General features: G+C 38.2%; 2 protein-coding genes across 10 annotated transcripts in view; one reads left to right on the forward strand and one right to left on the reverse strand.

The window, feature by feature from the left end:
* ERMP1 (endoplasmic reticulum metallopeptidase 1) overlaps positions 1–15420 on the forward strand; it is a 127487-nt gene that overhangs the window by 93796 nt on the left and 18271 nt on the right. For all 9 annotated transcript variants that reach the window (XM_063788728.1, XM_063788731.1, XM_063788733.1 and 6 more), the window contains 6 exons: positions 5220–5366; positions 6037–6129; positions 6930–7142; positions 8023–8243; positions 12487–12661; positions 13051–13241. In XM_063788728.1, the coding sequence (XP_063644798.1) occupies positions 5220–5366; positions 6037–6129; positions 6930–7142; positions 8023–8243; positions 12487–12661; positions 13051–13241 (1040 nt within the window). The remainder of the gene's footprint in view (positions 1–5219; positions 5367–6036; positions 6130–6929; positions 7143–8022; positions 8244–12486; positions 12662–13050; positions 13242–15420) is intronic.
* RIC1 (RIC1 homolog, RAB6A GEF complex partner 1) overlaps positions 15241–15420 on the reverse strand; it is a 173814-nt gene continuing 173634 nt past the window's right edge. The window contains exon 30 of the transcript XR_008537235.2: positions 15241–15381. The gene's annotated coding sequence lies outside the window, so the exon portion shown is untranslated. The remainder of the gene's footprint in view (positions 15382–15420) is intronic.

Genomic DNA, 15420 nt, shown 5'->3' on the forward strand with positions numbered 1-15420 from the left:
TTTATCACCACCTGCTAGCTAGTCTTATTTCTCTGACCCTCTACTGCAGAATTCCTCAAAAGAATGGTCTGTAGTCATAGTCTTGAATAACTGCTTTATTTTTTTTGAGATAGGATCTTGCTTTGTCATCTAGGCTGGAATGTGGTGATGCAATCATGGCTCACAGTTCTCCAACTCCTGGGCTCAAGTGATCCACCTTGATATACTGAGATCCACCAAAATCGATAGATCCACCATGTGATCTGTTCTTGAACAATTCTAGTCAGCTTTAGCCTCCCCACTTCACCACGACTATTCTTGTAAAGGTCACATTGGCAAATTCAGTTTTCAGGCCTCATGTTACTTGGCTTCCATCATAATATTTACCACTCTTAGTCTCTCTTATTAGTTCCTCCTTTTTTTCTTCCTTTTGTGTATCGATGCCGTAACTAGAGATGGAAGGAAGTAAAGCAGTGGAAGGATGCCGTGGGTCTGCTGAGCTGGGTCTGTTTTCCCTGGACTTCTAGAGAACTTTGACTTACTATTCTTGGCACTGAGGCCTACCTCCTCTGAACATTACACATGCCCATACTCTTTGCATTAAGAAAGATGGGGCTCATTCTTGAGACATGAACACACAAGAAGCTGGAAGCATCATAGGATTTAGATGATGGCAGGAGAAAGAATGTCAGTTGAAAATGTTTCTGTATCTGCCTGCCACCTTACTCTGTAAGATAACTAAAAGGTTTTGCGTGGAGGTAGGATAGGGTACTGATTAAGAGCATAGGCTCTGGCCGGGTGTGGTGGCTCACGCCTGTAATCCCAGCACTTTGGGAGGCCAAGGCGGGCGGATCACCTGAGGTCAGGAGTTCGAGACCAGCCTGGCCAACATTGTGAAACCCTGTCTCTACTAAAAGTACAAAAATTAGCCAGGCATGGTGGCGGGCGCTTGTAATCCCAGCTACTTGGGAGGCTGAGGCAGGAGAATCGCTTGAACCCGGGAGGCAGAGGTCACAGTGAGCCGAGATCATGCCATTGCATTCCAGCCTGGACGACAGAGCGAGAGACTCTGTCTCAAAAAAAAGGCTGGGCACGGTGGCTCATGCCTGTAATCCCAGCACTTTGGGAGGCCGAGGCAGGCGGATCATGAGGTCAGGAGATCGAGACCTTCCTGGATAACATGGTGAAACCCCATCTCTACTAAAAATACAAAAAATTACCCGGGCATATTGGCAGGCGCCTGTAGTCCCAGCTACTTGGGAGGCTGAGGCAGGAGAATGGCGTGAACCCGGGAGGCAGAGCTTGCAGTGAGCCAAGATTGAGCTGCTGTACTCCAGCCTGGGAGACAGAGCGAGACTCTGTCACCAAAAAAAAAAAAAAAAAAAGCATAGGCTCTGTAGTTAGATGATCTAAGGTCAAACCTCAAAACTTTAGCTATAGCACATTCTACACGTGGAACCTTGGACAGGTCATGTGTCACTTCCTCATCTGTAGTTCATTCTTTTTTCTTGCCGAACACTAGTCAATTCTACAACAATTGATCCATTCCGTTGGTGCTGTTATGTTGTTTCCAGGTTTTTGCTATGAATGGTGCTGCTGTGAACATTCTTGTAAATGTCTTTTGGTACACATGTATGTGTATGCACATTTCTGAGTGGAATCGCTGAGTCGTAAGATGTGCATATGTTCAGCTTTGGTAGATATTTTGGGTAGGTAATACCAAATTTAGATGCAAAAGTCCTAAATTAAGTATTAGCAAACTGAATCCAGGAATATTTATATATACAAAAGATAATACTTTCCAACCAAGTTGATCAACAGGATGGTATAATATTTGAAAATCAATCTGTGTAATTCACTACATTATCAGAATAAACAGAAAAATCATGTCAATTGATAATCTCAGGATGATCATCTCAGATAAACAGGGACATGCTCTTCTCTAACAGAACATTGATCACACTCAAGAAATATTAATATTAAACTATAATAATGCATATTCAGATTTTTCCAGTTGTTCCATTAATGTCCTAACCATTTAAAAAAAAATCTGAGTTCCTACCCAGGATCAAATATAGCATTTAATTATAAAGTTGAAAACTTAATTATTGTAAGGTGAAAATCTTTTTAACTCTGCCCCATGGAAGAGGGTGGATTGCCTTGCCTGCCTAGGCATTTTTTTAACCTCTCTTCTCAAATACAACTCCCTCCCATCTAAGAGGAACTATTATCCTAATTTTTAAGATAATTAATGATAGTTTGGCTTTACCTGTTTTTCAGTATGGTTTTCATTGTATTTTTTAGTATAAATTTCTTAATATCAAATAGTAATATTTTAATAATAGTATTTTACTATGATAAGGTCTCATAATCTACGTATTTCCCCATCATCATAGTTCTTTTTCCTTTTGTATTTGTGTCCTCAGTGCATCACATCAGGATGCATGTAGTATCTGTTTGTCTCATTATTAATGATACTACATTTTCATCGTTTGATTAAGGTATTTATTTGCCAGGTTTTTCTACTATTTCTTTCTCTGTACAAGTTACTGATTTCCCCTTAGTGATAGATACTTTAGGTAAATATCCTGTTTGTCATAAAACTTTGATCCTAGTTTTAGCAATCATTGATGACTCTTGTCCCCAAGCATTTTTATTACAATGTTTACCAAATGCTACTGCTGAGTTTCTGGTTCCATCATTCTGCCTGTAGGTCATAGTTGGAATTCTGCAAGAAGGAAGGCTTCCCCATTTTCCTTTTTTTTTTTTTGTTATTTCAGTACTTTATGTATTTTAATTTTACTCTATAGATTATATATTCTGTTACTATTGTTTATTTTGTTGCATGAATTGTCCCAGTTTAGGCCAGTGGTGTCTATTTCAAACCAGCGCCTGAGCCAGCCCTTTGACATGTCTCTTTGAGCACTTTCTTACTTTCTGGCACAGATGTTTCAACTTACCTTGTGCTTTGCTAGTCCCAGACCTGGAATCAGCCATTTCTCTAAGGAGGCTTGGTTTCTTTTGGTGGGGAATAGTATTCAAAAGTAAATGGTGCCAGATACAGTTTTTCTTTATATTTATCTTGTTTGGGGTTTGTAGACCTTTTTGAATTCGTGGCTTGAATTCTATGAGTTTTGGAAGATTCTTGGCCATTAAGTCTTTAAACATTTATCTTCTCCATTCTATCTTCTGTTCTTTTGGGACTCCAATTACTCACATTTGTGTATTTTCCAACCTTTTTTTCTTTTTATGCTTTAATTTTAATCCTTTCTTCTGCTGTATTAAACTTTGTGTTAAGCCCATTTATTAAAATTCTCAACATCAGTTATGTTTTTTCATTCTAGGATTTCCATTTGTAGGACTCTTTTAAATAGATTATACTTGTCTGGTGAAATTACTGATATCTGTGTTTTTTAAAACATATTAATCATAATTATTTTAAAATCTGTGTCTGGTAACTCCAGTATCTGGATTACTTGTGTGTCTTATTTCTATAGTGTCCCTCTGCTTTTTTGGGTCATTTTTAATTTTTAATTTTTATGTTTTCAGATGGAGTCTCGCTCTGTCACCCAGGCTGGAGTGCAGTGGCACAATCTTGGCTCAGTGCAGCCTTCACCTCACAGGTCTAAGCAATTCTCCTGCCTCAGCCTCCTGAGCAGCTGGGATTACCATGCCCTGCTTATTTTTGTATTTTTAGTAGAGGTGGGGTTTTGCCATGTTGGCCAGGCTGGTCTTAAATGCCTGACCTCAGGTGCTCTGCCCACCTCGGCCTCCTAAAGTGCTGGGATTATATGCGTGAGCCACTGCACCCAGCCTTGGTCATTTTTTAAAATGTAGGAAAGCAATTTTATAATCTGTGAAGTTAAAAAAACAATATTCTTAGATTCCCTGACATTCAGTTACTTGGTCTGTTTACATGAGTCAATATGTTGCTAAGTTTTATGGTAACAACCCCAAAATCTTGGTGGTTTACAACAGCAAAGGCTTATTTCTTGCTCGTGTTGCATTTTGGTTTCTGAATAACTGCAGTTATGGTCCACGGTTATTATGTTCCATGTGTCTTATTCATTCTGGGATCCAGGCTGAAGGAGAAGCCCCTATAAGGGATGTATTGATCTCACAAATCAAAGTTAAGGATAAGTATGAATGATGTTAATGCCTTTGAAAACTCTGCCCAGTTGAGGGTCATGTCATTCCTCCTCACAGTCTGTTGGCTAGAGCAAGTCATGTAGCCACGCCTGCAGTTAATATGTACAGAAGAGTATGTACTCATTCCCCAGGCAGGCATTACAAGGTATGTGGCAAGAGTAGGAATGTATAATCCTTTTTCAGCGAGGGAAGAGTGAATAATTATACAATTATACATGTAATTATATAATTATAATTATATAAATATACATATAATTATATAATTATATAAATTATAAAACAATGTATCCCACTCTCCTACAGGAAAAACTCCCGTTTGAAAAAGCTGTAGATGTATGAGATACAGATGGAAAATTATTAATAATGATAAATTATAAAAAGTAGCAAGGAACTTTATGGCATATTCAGTGAAATGTTAAGCAGTTATCAAAATGATTATTATAATACAGATTGAGCATCCCTAATCTGAAAATTTGAAATCCATAATGCTCCACAATTCAAAACTTTTTGAGCACTGACATATATGATGCTCAAAAATGTTCATTGGAGCATTTCTGATTTTGGATTTTAGGATTAGGGATGCTTACTAGTATAATGCAGATATTCCAAAATCCGAAAAAGTAAAAAATCCAAAATACTTCTGATCCCAAGCATTTCAGATAAGGTATACCCAATTTGTATCTAGCAACATAGGAAAATGCATTTAATATAATGTGAAGTGAAAACAAATGTACAAAGTATATATATCTTGAGTACAGCTGTATACACACAATCCTACATTAGAAAATTAAAGATATACAATTGATAATAGGCATTTTAGGATGATAGATTTATGAATGATCTTTCATTTTCAGACAGACTTTTGTATGGCTGTTATTTTATACTTTATTTTCACAAGAGGTTTTTATTCTAAAAGTCAAACACATACATCAGAGAAACATTGGAAACTACAGAAAAAGGGACGAAAAGGTACATATTGGACCCGTCTCCCAAAACCACCACTTTTACTGTTTTCTATGTGTTGAAAAACATTAGTATGTTAAAAAAAATTGCCGGAATACCTTCTATTGTGTTGTCAACTTTCATTTTAGGTCCTGAAAATCCTTGGTTGGTTCAAGCTTATGTTTCAGCAGCTAAACACCCTTTTGCTTCTGTGGTGGCTCAGGAGGTTTTTCAGAGTGGAATCATTCCTTCAGATACTGACTTTCGTATCTACAGGGATTTTGGGAACATTCCAGGTATATTGTCAATGGTTACGGCCTACCGTGCAACATTTATTTATCAAAAGCAAATTTTAAATCTTGAAAGTATGTGAGTAAACAGCATTTTCTGAGATCACATTCTTTATGTGAGAAATATACATTGACTCACTAAAACAGAGTTTGTTTCCTTTTTTAAACTCCATACTAATTTAATGCTGGCCTCCTCTAAAATATGTCATCTTTCCCCATAGAAGAACAGGGGTGAACTGTTGAGCACCTCATTCCCAAAAGATGGTAATAGATCCTTCAGGGGTCTTTCGTTGTTGTCTTGGTTTGCCAACTCCCTTGGCAACTTGTATGTACAACTTATTTGAATTTAAAATTTGGCTCTGGCCTGGCAAGAATGTAGGTGGCAAAATTTTCATGACCTCCCAAACTCAATATTCCTATCCTTGCTGTGTGACTTGTAATGCCTACCTGTGGAGTAATATACTTCTTCAATCATTATGTATCGAATTATGTACCAAAGCTATAGACTGTGTAAGAATTTGGAAGAGAATTTATATCATTCATTTGTAAATGTGACAAAGCAATCGTGCTACTGCTTTGACATTTTGTCTTTTAGGAATTTATTAAAGAAATAGGTCGAAAGCAAGGTTGATCTTTAAAGCAAAATGACTTTTTTTTTTCTATATATATGTTTTAGGAATAGACTTAGCTTTTATTGAGAATGGATACATTTATCACACCAAGTATGACACAGCGGACAGAATTCTAACAGATTCCATTCAGAGAGCAGGTTGGTATTCCAATTTAGACTTTTAATATACACTAAGATGGAATATTAGGGATGATATATAAACTTGTAAATATTCTGTGGCCTGTGCGTTAGAGAGGCAGTATGCAATGTGAATGAGCTAGGGCTTTGGAGTTGGAGAGATGAGATCTTGAATTTTAGTCTTGTAGTCTAGTGTAGCAATTAAGGTCAGGAATATTCATTGTGAGGAAATGAAAAAGGAGTTGGCCCAGGCTTGGGAGGATTGCTGAGTGGTAAGAATGTAGCTCTGTTAGTCTCCCATGATGTTTTCCTGTGGAACTCTGCTAGCTCTCCTCAATTTTTAACACATGTGTGACAGCTCGTTCAGCATCTCTGAGCTTCGTGAAAGGCCTTTGTCTCTTGGTTCACCACTGAATTTCTGATATCTAGAAGAGTGTCTAGTACAGTTAATATATATTATTAAATGAATGGGTACCAAGAAACAGCCATTGGATTTGTCAACAATGAAGGTACAATTGATCACAGAGAATAGTTCTAATAGAAGGGAAAAGATACAGGCCAGTTGGCTGAGCGTCTGAGTGGAGAGGAAATGGAGAAAGGCGGGGGATGGACCTTATTTGAGAAATTTAGTAAAAAAAGTGAGGGAGAGCAGTAGGATGGTAGAAAGCGATTTCTGTTCACGTTCTTTCTAACCATTTCTTCATTCAAACAGTATATGGTTTATTTCTGCTTTAAATAGTTGTATGTGTAAATCACAAAAAGTTTATTCAGCCTTTTTATCTTTTTCCTTTTCTTTTTTTTTTTTTTGTTTTTACTAATAGGTGACAACATTTTAGCAGTTCTTAAGCATCTAGCTACATCTGATATGCTGGCTGCTGCTTCTAAGTATCGACATGGAAACATGGTCTTCTTTGATGTGCTGGGCCTGTTTGTCATTGCCTACCCCTCTCGTATTGGCTCAATCATAAACTACATGGTGGTAATGGGTGTTGTTTTGTACCTGGGCAAAAAATTTTTGCAGCCCAAACATAAGAGTAAGTATTTTCCTCTAAAACTACAAATACTGGCATTGCTGTAGAATGTGCTTGAAGTTTTTCAGTCAGTTTGTTTATATCTTCCCAGAAAGCTAAAAATCTTAAGACAATGTTTGCTTTATATTGTAAGAAATTTTTAAATATTAAATTAATATGCTTATTTTACTTTTAGTCTTGGTGAAGCAGTCAATTTTTATATATTTAGGCACTCCATAAAAGTACCACATAGAAACTATTGAAAAATGGTTTGTACAGATTGACTTCTAATGAAAAGTCCCATTAAAAAGTCCACACTACAGACCAATAGCTAGTATGGACCAGTGTCACGAAGTATGAATGAACTGCTTGTGGTTAAATTGTTTCTTTTATTTGAAATATTTCTGCTTGAAATGTTTCAGAGTCTTAAGTTGTTGTGTGCTGTTACGAGATAAAATATTTAGCAGCAGTTTAAATAATTCTTTATCAACGCTTATTTTCCCCACACTCCTTATCTTCTTATGTTACCTTATTTTAACAACATTTTGTATGGAACTTTGCCTTCCATTCTTGGTGATATTTTGATACACAAAGCATACCAAAAGTGAAGAAGATTAAGACTACCCTCTTCCTTCATAAGGAATGTACCTGAACTATTCCTAGAAGATTTATCTTTTTGAGTGTTTAGTATCTAGAGACTCTTAATAAATGTTACCTGAATATTATTATTTGATACCTCCCTTGTTCTTGTGTTTAGCCAATCTGAACACTAGGACATTTTCATACTTTTCAAGTACAGTGGGGAGTTTTTTGTTTTAATGTTTGCCCATTTAGCTTTACTGACTGGTTATATAACTGATTTGATGAAGATGGTGATTTCAACTTTTTGTTTTCTCTTCATTAGCTGGTAACTACAAGAAGGACTTCTTGTGTGGACTTGGCATCACTTTGATCAGCTGGTTCACTAGCCTTGTTACCGTTCTCATTATAGCAGTGTTCATCTCTCTTATTGGACAGTCTCTCTCATGGTATAACCACTTCTATGTCTCCGTTTGTCTGTATGGAACTGCAACTGTAGCCAAAATAATACTTATACATACTCTTGCGAAAAGATTTTATTACATGGTAAGTGTTTGGTATATTCGTTGATTTCTTTCTCTTGCCTCCAGGGACTGAAGATGAACTTAAGTGGGATTCATTGTATTTGGCCTTTTGAGTGCTAAAAAGTTGTTCAGCATGGTTATGGAAAACGCACCCACACTGTGTTAATTTTCTGTAAGATTTCTTATTCTGAGGGTAATGTCACAAAATTCAAATGAGGTTATAAAGCCGGGCTGTAAACAGTGTTAGGGTGGTGGTGACTGGAAGGCTTGTTAGCACAGCCCTCTACTGAATTTGCTGCAGTGTTTGTAAATATGTCCTGGGCTCACCCACTTATTTATGTTATTTGAATATCTGTTCTCCACTGGAGTGTAAGCTCCTTGAGGATAGGGATTGTTTTATTTATTTCTGTATCCTCTGTGCTTAGGTAGTGTCTGACACACAGCATTAACACACAGCAAGTATTTGTTGCCTAAAAGAATGTTGTACTTAAAGTTTTTTCAGTTTTTCCCTCGCTATTTTTTCTTTTTAACTGTGTATTGTTGATTCAGATTCTGCATGCATGTATGTCATTGGAGTTAAAAGACACATTGCTAAGGAAAACAGAGGGAAGGGAAATAGGGTTCCAAATGATTTATACTGAGAATATTGTTATATTATTATGGTTTCAAATGCATAAATTTGTTTGGCAAAAATAAAATTAGAAATTGGGGCTGGCCGGGCGCGGTGGCTCACGCCTGTAATCCCAGCACTTTGGGAGGCTGAGGTGGGCGGATCACAAGGTCAGGAGATCGAGACCATCCTGGCTAACATGGTGAAACCCCGTCTCTACTAAAAATACAAAAAATTAGCCGGGCGAGGTGGCGGCGCCTGTAGTCCCAGCTACTCGGGAGGCTGAGGCAGGAGAATGGCGTGAACCCGGGAGGCGGAGCTTGCAGTGAGCTGAGATTGAGCCACTGCACTCCAGCTGGGGTGACAGCGAGATTCTGTCTCAAAAAAAAGAAATTAGGGCTATGGGCTGGGTGCCGTGGCTCATGCCTGTAATCCCAACACTTTGGGAGGCTGGGCAGGCGGATCGCTTTAGCCTTGGAGTTCAAGACCAGCCTGGGCAACATGGTGAAACCCTGTCTCCACAAAAAATACAAAAAATTAGCCAGGCATGGTGGTGTGTGCCTGTAGTCCCAGCTACCTGGGTGGCTGAGGTAGGAGGATTACCTGAGCCCATGAGATCAAGGCTGCAGTGAGCTGTGATTGTACCACTGCACTCCAGCCTAGGGGACAGAGTGAGACCCTATCTCAAACAAACAAACAAATAAAAATTTAAAAAGCTGTAAAATAATAGGTCTAAAAATGAATTACAGTGAAGAGTCATGGTTTCAGATTGTTTATGTGAATTAAAGAGGAAGATCTTTCTTAGCTCCATGTAAGCCTACTGTTTTCAATTTATCCTGATAAAGATTAGAATGAGACATGGATGATTTTAACCCAACATCCTTCCACAAGTATGTCTTTGGTATCTGAACTTTGGTCTGAGTTTCAGTTAATGTTGGGATGTGTTCTGTGGAACGTTCCATGTTAGCAGCCCCTGCTGAAGAAAGGTTCTTTGAGGTTAGCCATCTGCTTATGGTTGAGCTCATATTTTTATCTTAGTGGCTTCAGTTCCCAAAAGAATTACACCGTGGGGCTCAATTTCACATGCTTATTTTTATTGTAATTGTATGTAATCAGAGTGTGGCTAACTATTGTTGATTGGGGCAGAAGTAGGATAGAAATGTGTAATAAAATTTCATTTACTTTTACTAATTTCAGTTGTCTGATCGTAACACTTTAGGGTAAAAGCACAGTAGAAAGAGTGATGTGTTTCATTTTCTTTTCACAAATATTCTTTAAGTGCCCAGTGAACATGGTAGCAGAAGAATGATACCATAAGAGACTGGGCATGGTGGCTTACACCTGTAATACCAACATTGGGAGGCCAAGGCAGGAAGACTGCTTGAGGCCAGGAGTTTGAGACCAGCCTGGGCAATATAAGTGAGACCACATCTCTATTATTTTTTTTTTAAAAAAACAAGAATGATGCCATAAGAGAGCCATAGGAATGTGATCTCTTTCTTTGAGGAGCTCTCAGTTTCGTTTGGGAAGGTGTGGGAATGATAATAATTGCAATATATTGTGGGATGAAGTGAGACTGACATATAACTATGCTGTAAGAATATAGGGGAGGCGAGATGAATTTTGCTTGTGGAAGTCAGGGTGGCTGAGATGGCAACATTTGAATTGTTTGCGTTTTTTTTTTTTTTTTTTTTTTTTTTGAGACAGAGTCTCGCTCTGTCGCCCAGGTTGGGGTGCAGTGGTGTGATCTTGGCTCACTGCAACCTCTGCCTCCTGGGTTCTAGCTGTTCTTGTGCCTCAGCCTCCCAAGTACCTGGGACTACAGATGTGTGCCACCATGCCCAGCTAATTTTTGTGTTTTTAGTAGAGACAGGGTTTTACCATGTTGGCCAGGCTGGTCTCCAACTCCTGGCCTCAAGTGATCCTCCCACCTTGGCCTCCCAAAGTGTTGGGATTATAGGCATGAGCCACTGCACGTGGCCTGAATGGGGTTTTTGAAGCATGTGTTAAAATTTACCAGGTAGGGAACAGATTGATGAGCAGTTTAAGGTGGGAATGTATAAAATGCATCTGTGTCAGTTAGTGGACAGTCCAGTGTGGTGAAGACAAGGAGGTAGTCCAATAACTGGAAAAGGAGGCCAGGGTGAAGTGGGAGCATGATTCTAAAAATCAATGGGGCCACTATGAAAATGTTTTGAGCAGGTCAGTGAGAGAATTTGTAAGAAAACTGATAACAATGTATAAAGTGGATTGGAATGGAGCAGGAGTGGGCAAGGGATAAATAGAGGTGAGGAGGAAAATAGATTCGAGGGATATTTTATCTTTGGTACAGTTTGGGCACTTAAAATGAGATCTTTGTTTTTAAATATCTGAGTGGCATTCAGCTTCAAATTGAATTATAATAATAATTTTCTTATTTTTAAAGACCAAGCCTCTTGATCAACACAGCGTTAATAACTTAAGTATTTAGCAGCTGTAGCCTATCTGTCATTGTTGGGAGCGGGGAGGGGTTGTTACATGAACTGTAACTTGTTTTGAAAACACTTCACAGAAACTCTTGAGCCCTTGAAGAAGGAGAAACTTTAATATATCTATTTCTCCATTTCCATCTTTGTATTTATGCCCCGTAATTAAAACTTTCATGTTTGTGTGAATAGAATTACTCATGCAGATGTTAAAATGTATTAAGTTCATATTAGGCCAGGCACAGTGGCTCACACCTGTAATCCCAGTGCTTTGGGAGGCTGAGGTGGGAAGACTGCTTGAGGCCAGGTGTTTGAGACCAGGCTGAGCAACATGGCAAGACCCTGTCTCTGCCAAAAAAAAAATTTTTGTTTTTTAAACTTAGCTGGGTGTAGTGGTGTATGCCTATAGTCCCAGTTACTTCAGGAGGCTGAGGCAGAAGAATCACTTGAGCCCAGGAGGCTGAGACTGCGGTGAGCCGAGATCGCACCACTGGACTCCGGCCTAGGCGACAGAGCGAGAACCTGTCTCAAAAAAAAAAAAAAAAAAGTTTATATGGCAACTTTATTTTGAAGAGTGCAAGGTGCTACATAGGAACCCTTGGACTTTAAATCTCAAAAACTGTAAGATCAAATTTTATAATAGGAAATCATGAGGAATACAAGAAGGGGGCAAAGGTGCAGTACAAGACCAACTGGAGATAGAAAAAACTCATGAAAATAAGCCAAACTCCAGATTGCTTTAAAGGTGCTGCAGTTTTCCAGGTGTGGGTTATTGGTGGTGCTGCAGCAGTTCCTAACGTTCCTTCACAGGTCATTTCTCTAGTTTGCTTGAAACAGTGTTTGGAGTTGGCATGAACTGAAAAGCTTACAGAGATCAATGTTTTTTAGGAGAGTCCTTTCTTCTATTTTGGAAAATTTCTACTTTTAGCCTAGTAGAAGAAAAGCATAGATTACATGGAGCATTTATACTCTATATTGTTAAAATGCCCTTTCTTGTGCTACATTTGAATTTACTACTTCATGATGGGGGAGGTAGCTTTGTTAGTGTTTACTTTAAATCAGTTTAAAGAGCAGACTGTGTTTGAAACAAAATGTAGCTTTCCTGAGTGATGGAAAGTGTGTTACTATAATAAAAGCTCTTTATGCATGACCCCTGAATGAGACTACTTGTATATTTTTCTTTCTTTCAGAATGCCAGTGACCAGTATCTGGGAGAAGTATTTTTTGACATTTCGCTGTTTGTCCATTGCTGTTTTCTTGTTACCCTCACTTACCAAGGACTTTGCTCGGCATTTATTAGTGCTGTCTGGGTAGCATTCCCATTGCTCACAAAGCTCTGTGTGCATAAGGACTTCAAGCAGCATGGTAGGGTATTTTTGATTTTGATATACATGGGAGAATACCTTAAAATACTTAAGGCTTTCAGGGACTCTTTCTTTTTTGGTTTTATTGAGTAGGCTTTCTAAATTGTTAGTTTTTAAAAGTTTTCATACCACACAAATTATCTTATGCCTTATACTCCATCCCTTTCTCATGTTTGTGAACACATACTAATATATTACTTGTGTATTTTGCTTTATTCTTATATTTTATCCTGAGTGAAAGATCCTACTCCAAGATAACATACACCCTTAAGGGCAAGAGTCACATCTAACCTAATTTCTGTTACGGTACCAAGGCACACCAGTACTATAAAAATTTGTATCTCACTGGAGGATTTCATAGATGTGTGCTTTTTTTCTCTTTTTCCCTAGGTGCCCAAGGAAAATTTATTGCTTTTTACCTTTTGGGGATGTTTATTCCTTATCTTTATGCATTGTACCTCATCTGGGCAGTATTTGAGATGTTTACCCCTATCCTCGGGAGAAGTGGTTCTGAAATCCCACCTGATGTTGTGCTGGCATCCATTTTGGCTGGTTGTACAATGATTCTCTCGTCCTATTTTGTAAGAGAAAATAAGTTTTTTTCTTTTTCTTCATTTTTTATATGAATATGAATTTAGCCATACTAGATTCTGTGAAATAGTGTTACGTGTACTTTATTGAGAAAATCTGAAGCAGAAGAAATGGTGAATGGCCATGCATCTTGTAAATTTGGTATCGTAAGAAACTGTAGTATAGAGTTTGTTGTTGCTGTTTAAAAATTTTTTGCCTCCCTATCCTTCCAAATTCTCTGATTTACCTCTTTTCAAATAGCCTGTCAGATACCTGAGAGTGAATTTGTAGAGCGTTTACCAGGTATTAATTGTTAGAGATTGCCTGGTGGTGAATGATCCTAATAGTATATTTTGAAATTACTAATTAGAGGCACATGTGAATAGATACATGGGTGGTTTTATTAGTGCTTTTAGAGCTAGTGAAGGAAGACTAAATCTCATGAGGCTTTTTTCATTATCATTCCACTACCTTGTTGCTTACCACATGAAAGCTTGTTAATTGAGTCTGTTATGACACCCAAACGTGCCTTCATTTACCAAATAATGAAATGATCACAGGCCTTGTCAGTCCTCATTTTGCCATATCAGTGTCCTGCCCTAGTAAGGAGAGTCCTGTGTTTGCCATCCCTTTTTTTCTTCCCTTGGGATTCCCAGAGGGAAGAAAAGACAGTGATGCAGAGTTTAAGACCAGACCCCCCTTGAGTAGAGTAAGCCCCAAGCAAGGTTTTGCTTTGGTTTGATGTCCACCTCCACGATCCAAGATGGGCCCCTCCAGAGAATGCAGGTCTCTGTTTTGTGGCTCTTTTGGTGGGAATTCCTAAGAATAAAAAGTAATTATTGAACACTCAGAGGTGCACCTTGAAATTTGAGGATAGGGAACCAAATAGGAAAAGGAGCTATGATTTTATTATAGTTCTTTCCTTCATGGAGATGATAGTGAGCCTTTTCATACTGATATAGTAAAGGGCATTCGTTACCCCTTTACTTTGTGGAAGTTAGGTTCTAAAGACAGCAGGTAAGGAAAATACTACACACATGGTCAGCATCATCCGTGGAAGTCCCTTATAGCCAGTAAAGCTCTATATATGTGACTTTGTGTATATAGTCTTGTAGAGTAATTCTTATGCATATTATTGTTTGAGGTTGGTTGTACTAGTCTTAAAAGAGATCTGAGCCTTCCAACCATTTTACTTATAGGATAATTATTAAGGATAATATAAGGATAAGGATAATCCTTACTGGTATTCATAGGGATGTATGAAAAGTTCTAAAATGTTCTTTGCTGCCTGTAGGGTTTGCTGCTTTTGAGTTTAATAGTAACCCTTATATCATCTGTATTTTTGATAGGTTTGCTGTTGTAAGGATTGAAGGAGACAGTGGTGTTTTGTTATCTATAGATTAGGTTCTAATCTAATCTGAAGTCAACTAGTTATGAACCGAATGCCCCCACACCCCCGTTTATTTGTTAAATTATAGTCATGAATGGGAGCTATGGATGTCCATAAAAGATGACTCAGATAGGGGACATTTAAATTCTGTTCCACTGATAATATGAAAGGGGGCAAAAGGAACCCTGGAGATGTTCATTGTGGAAATGGAAAATGTCCCCAAAGCATGGAAATCTTGGAAACCAGAAGAAAGAGGATTAAAGTGTCTTATCATGTAAATTATATTTTATTGGGAAAGCTTTTGGAGAGAAGACTGCCTCTTGGAATACTTTAGAAAGCTCACTTATTTTTCATTATAATGTGAAATAGCCCTGCCGCACTTTGATGCCATGAGTTATCACTCTTTTAATTATTTTCTTACTTATGTGTAGCAGTGTTAATGATAGTGGCTTATTAATAGAGTAAGACTGTTTTCTTTGGGTAATGGAGAATTGAACCACAATGCATATTTCAGACAGCTTTTCCTTCAGTCCTTGGGGATTTATTAAATACATCTGCTAGAAAGCAATTAAAGTCTTGTCAAGCAATCACGGTTTTTTGTTTGTTTGTTTGTTTGTTTGTTTTTGAGAGAGTCTCGCTCTGTCACTCAGGCTGGAGTGCAGTGGTGTAATCTCGGCTCCCTGCAACCACCGCCTCCTGGGTTCAAGCAATTCTCGTGCCTCGGCCTTCCTGAAATATTGCATCCTGTGTCACTCTAGGTTCTGAGATGGGTGCAAAATAAAATGAAGAGAAGCATGAAA

The sequence above is a fragment of the Pan troglodytes genome, chromosome 11 (assembly GCF_028858775.2).
Source record: "Pan troglodytes isolate AG18354 chromosome 11, NHGRI_mPanTro3-v2.0_pri, whole genome shotgun sequence".
Taxonomy (NCBI): domain Eukaryota; kingdom Metazoa; phylum Chordata; class Mammalia; order Primates; family Hominidae; genus Pan; species Pan troglodytes.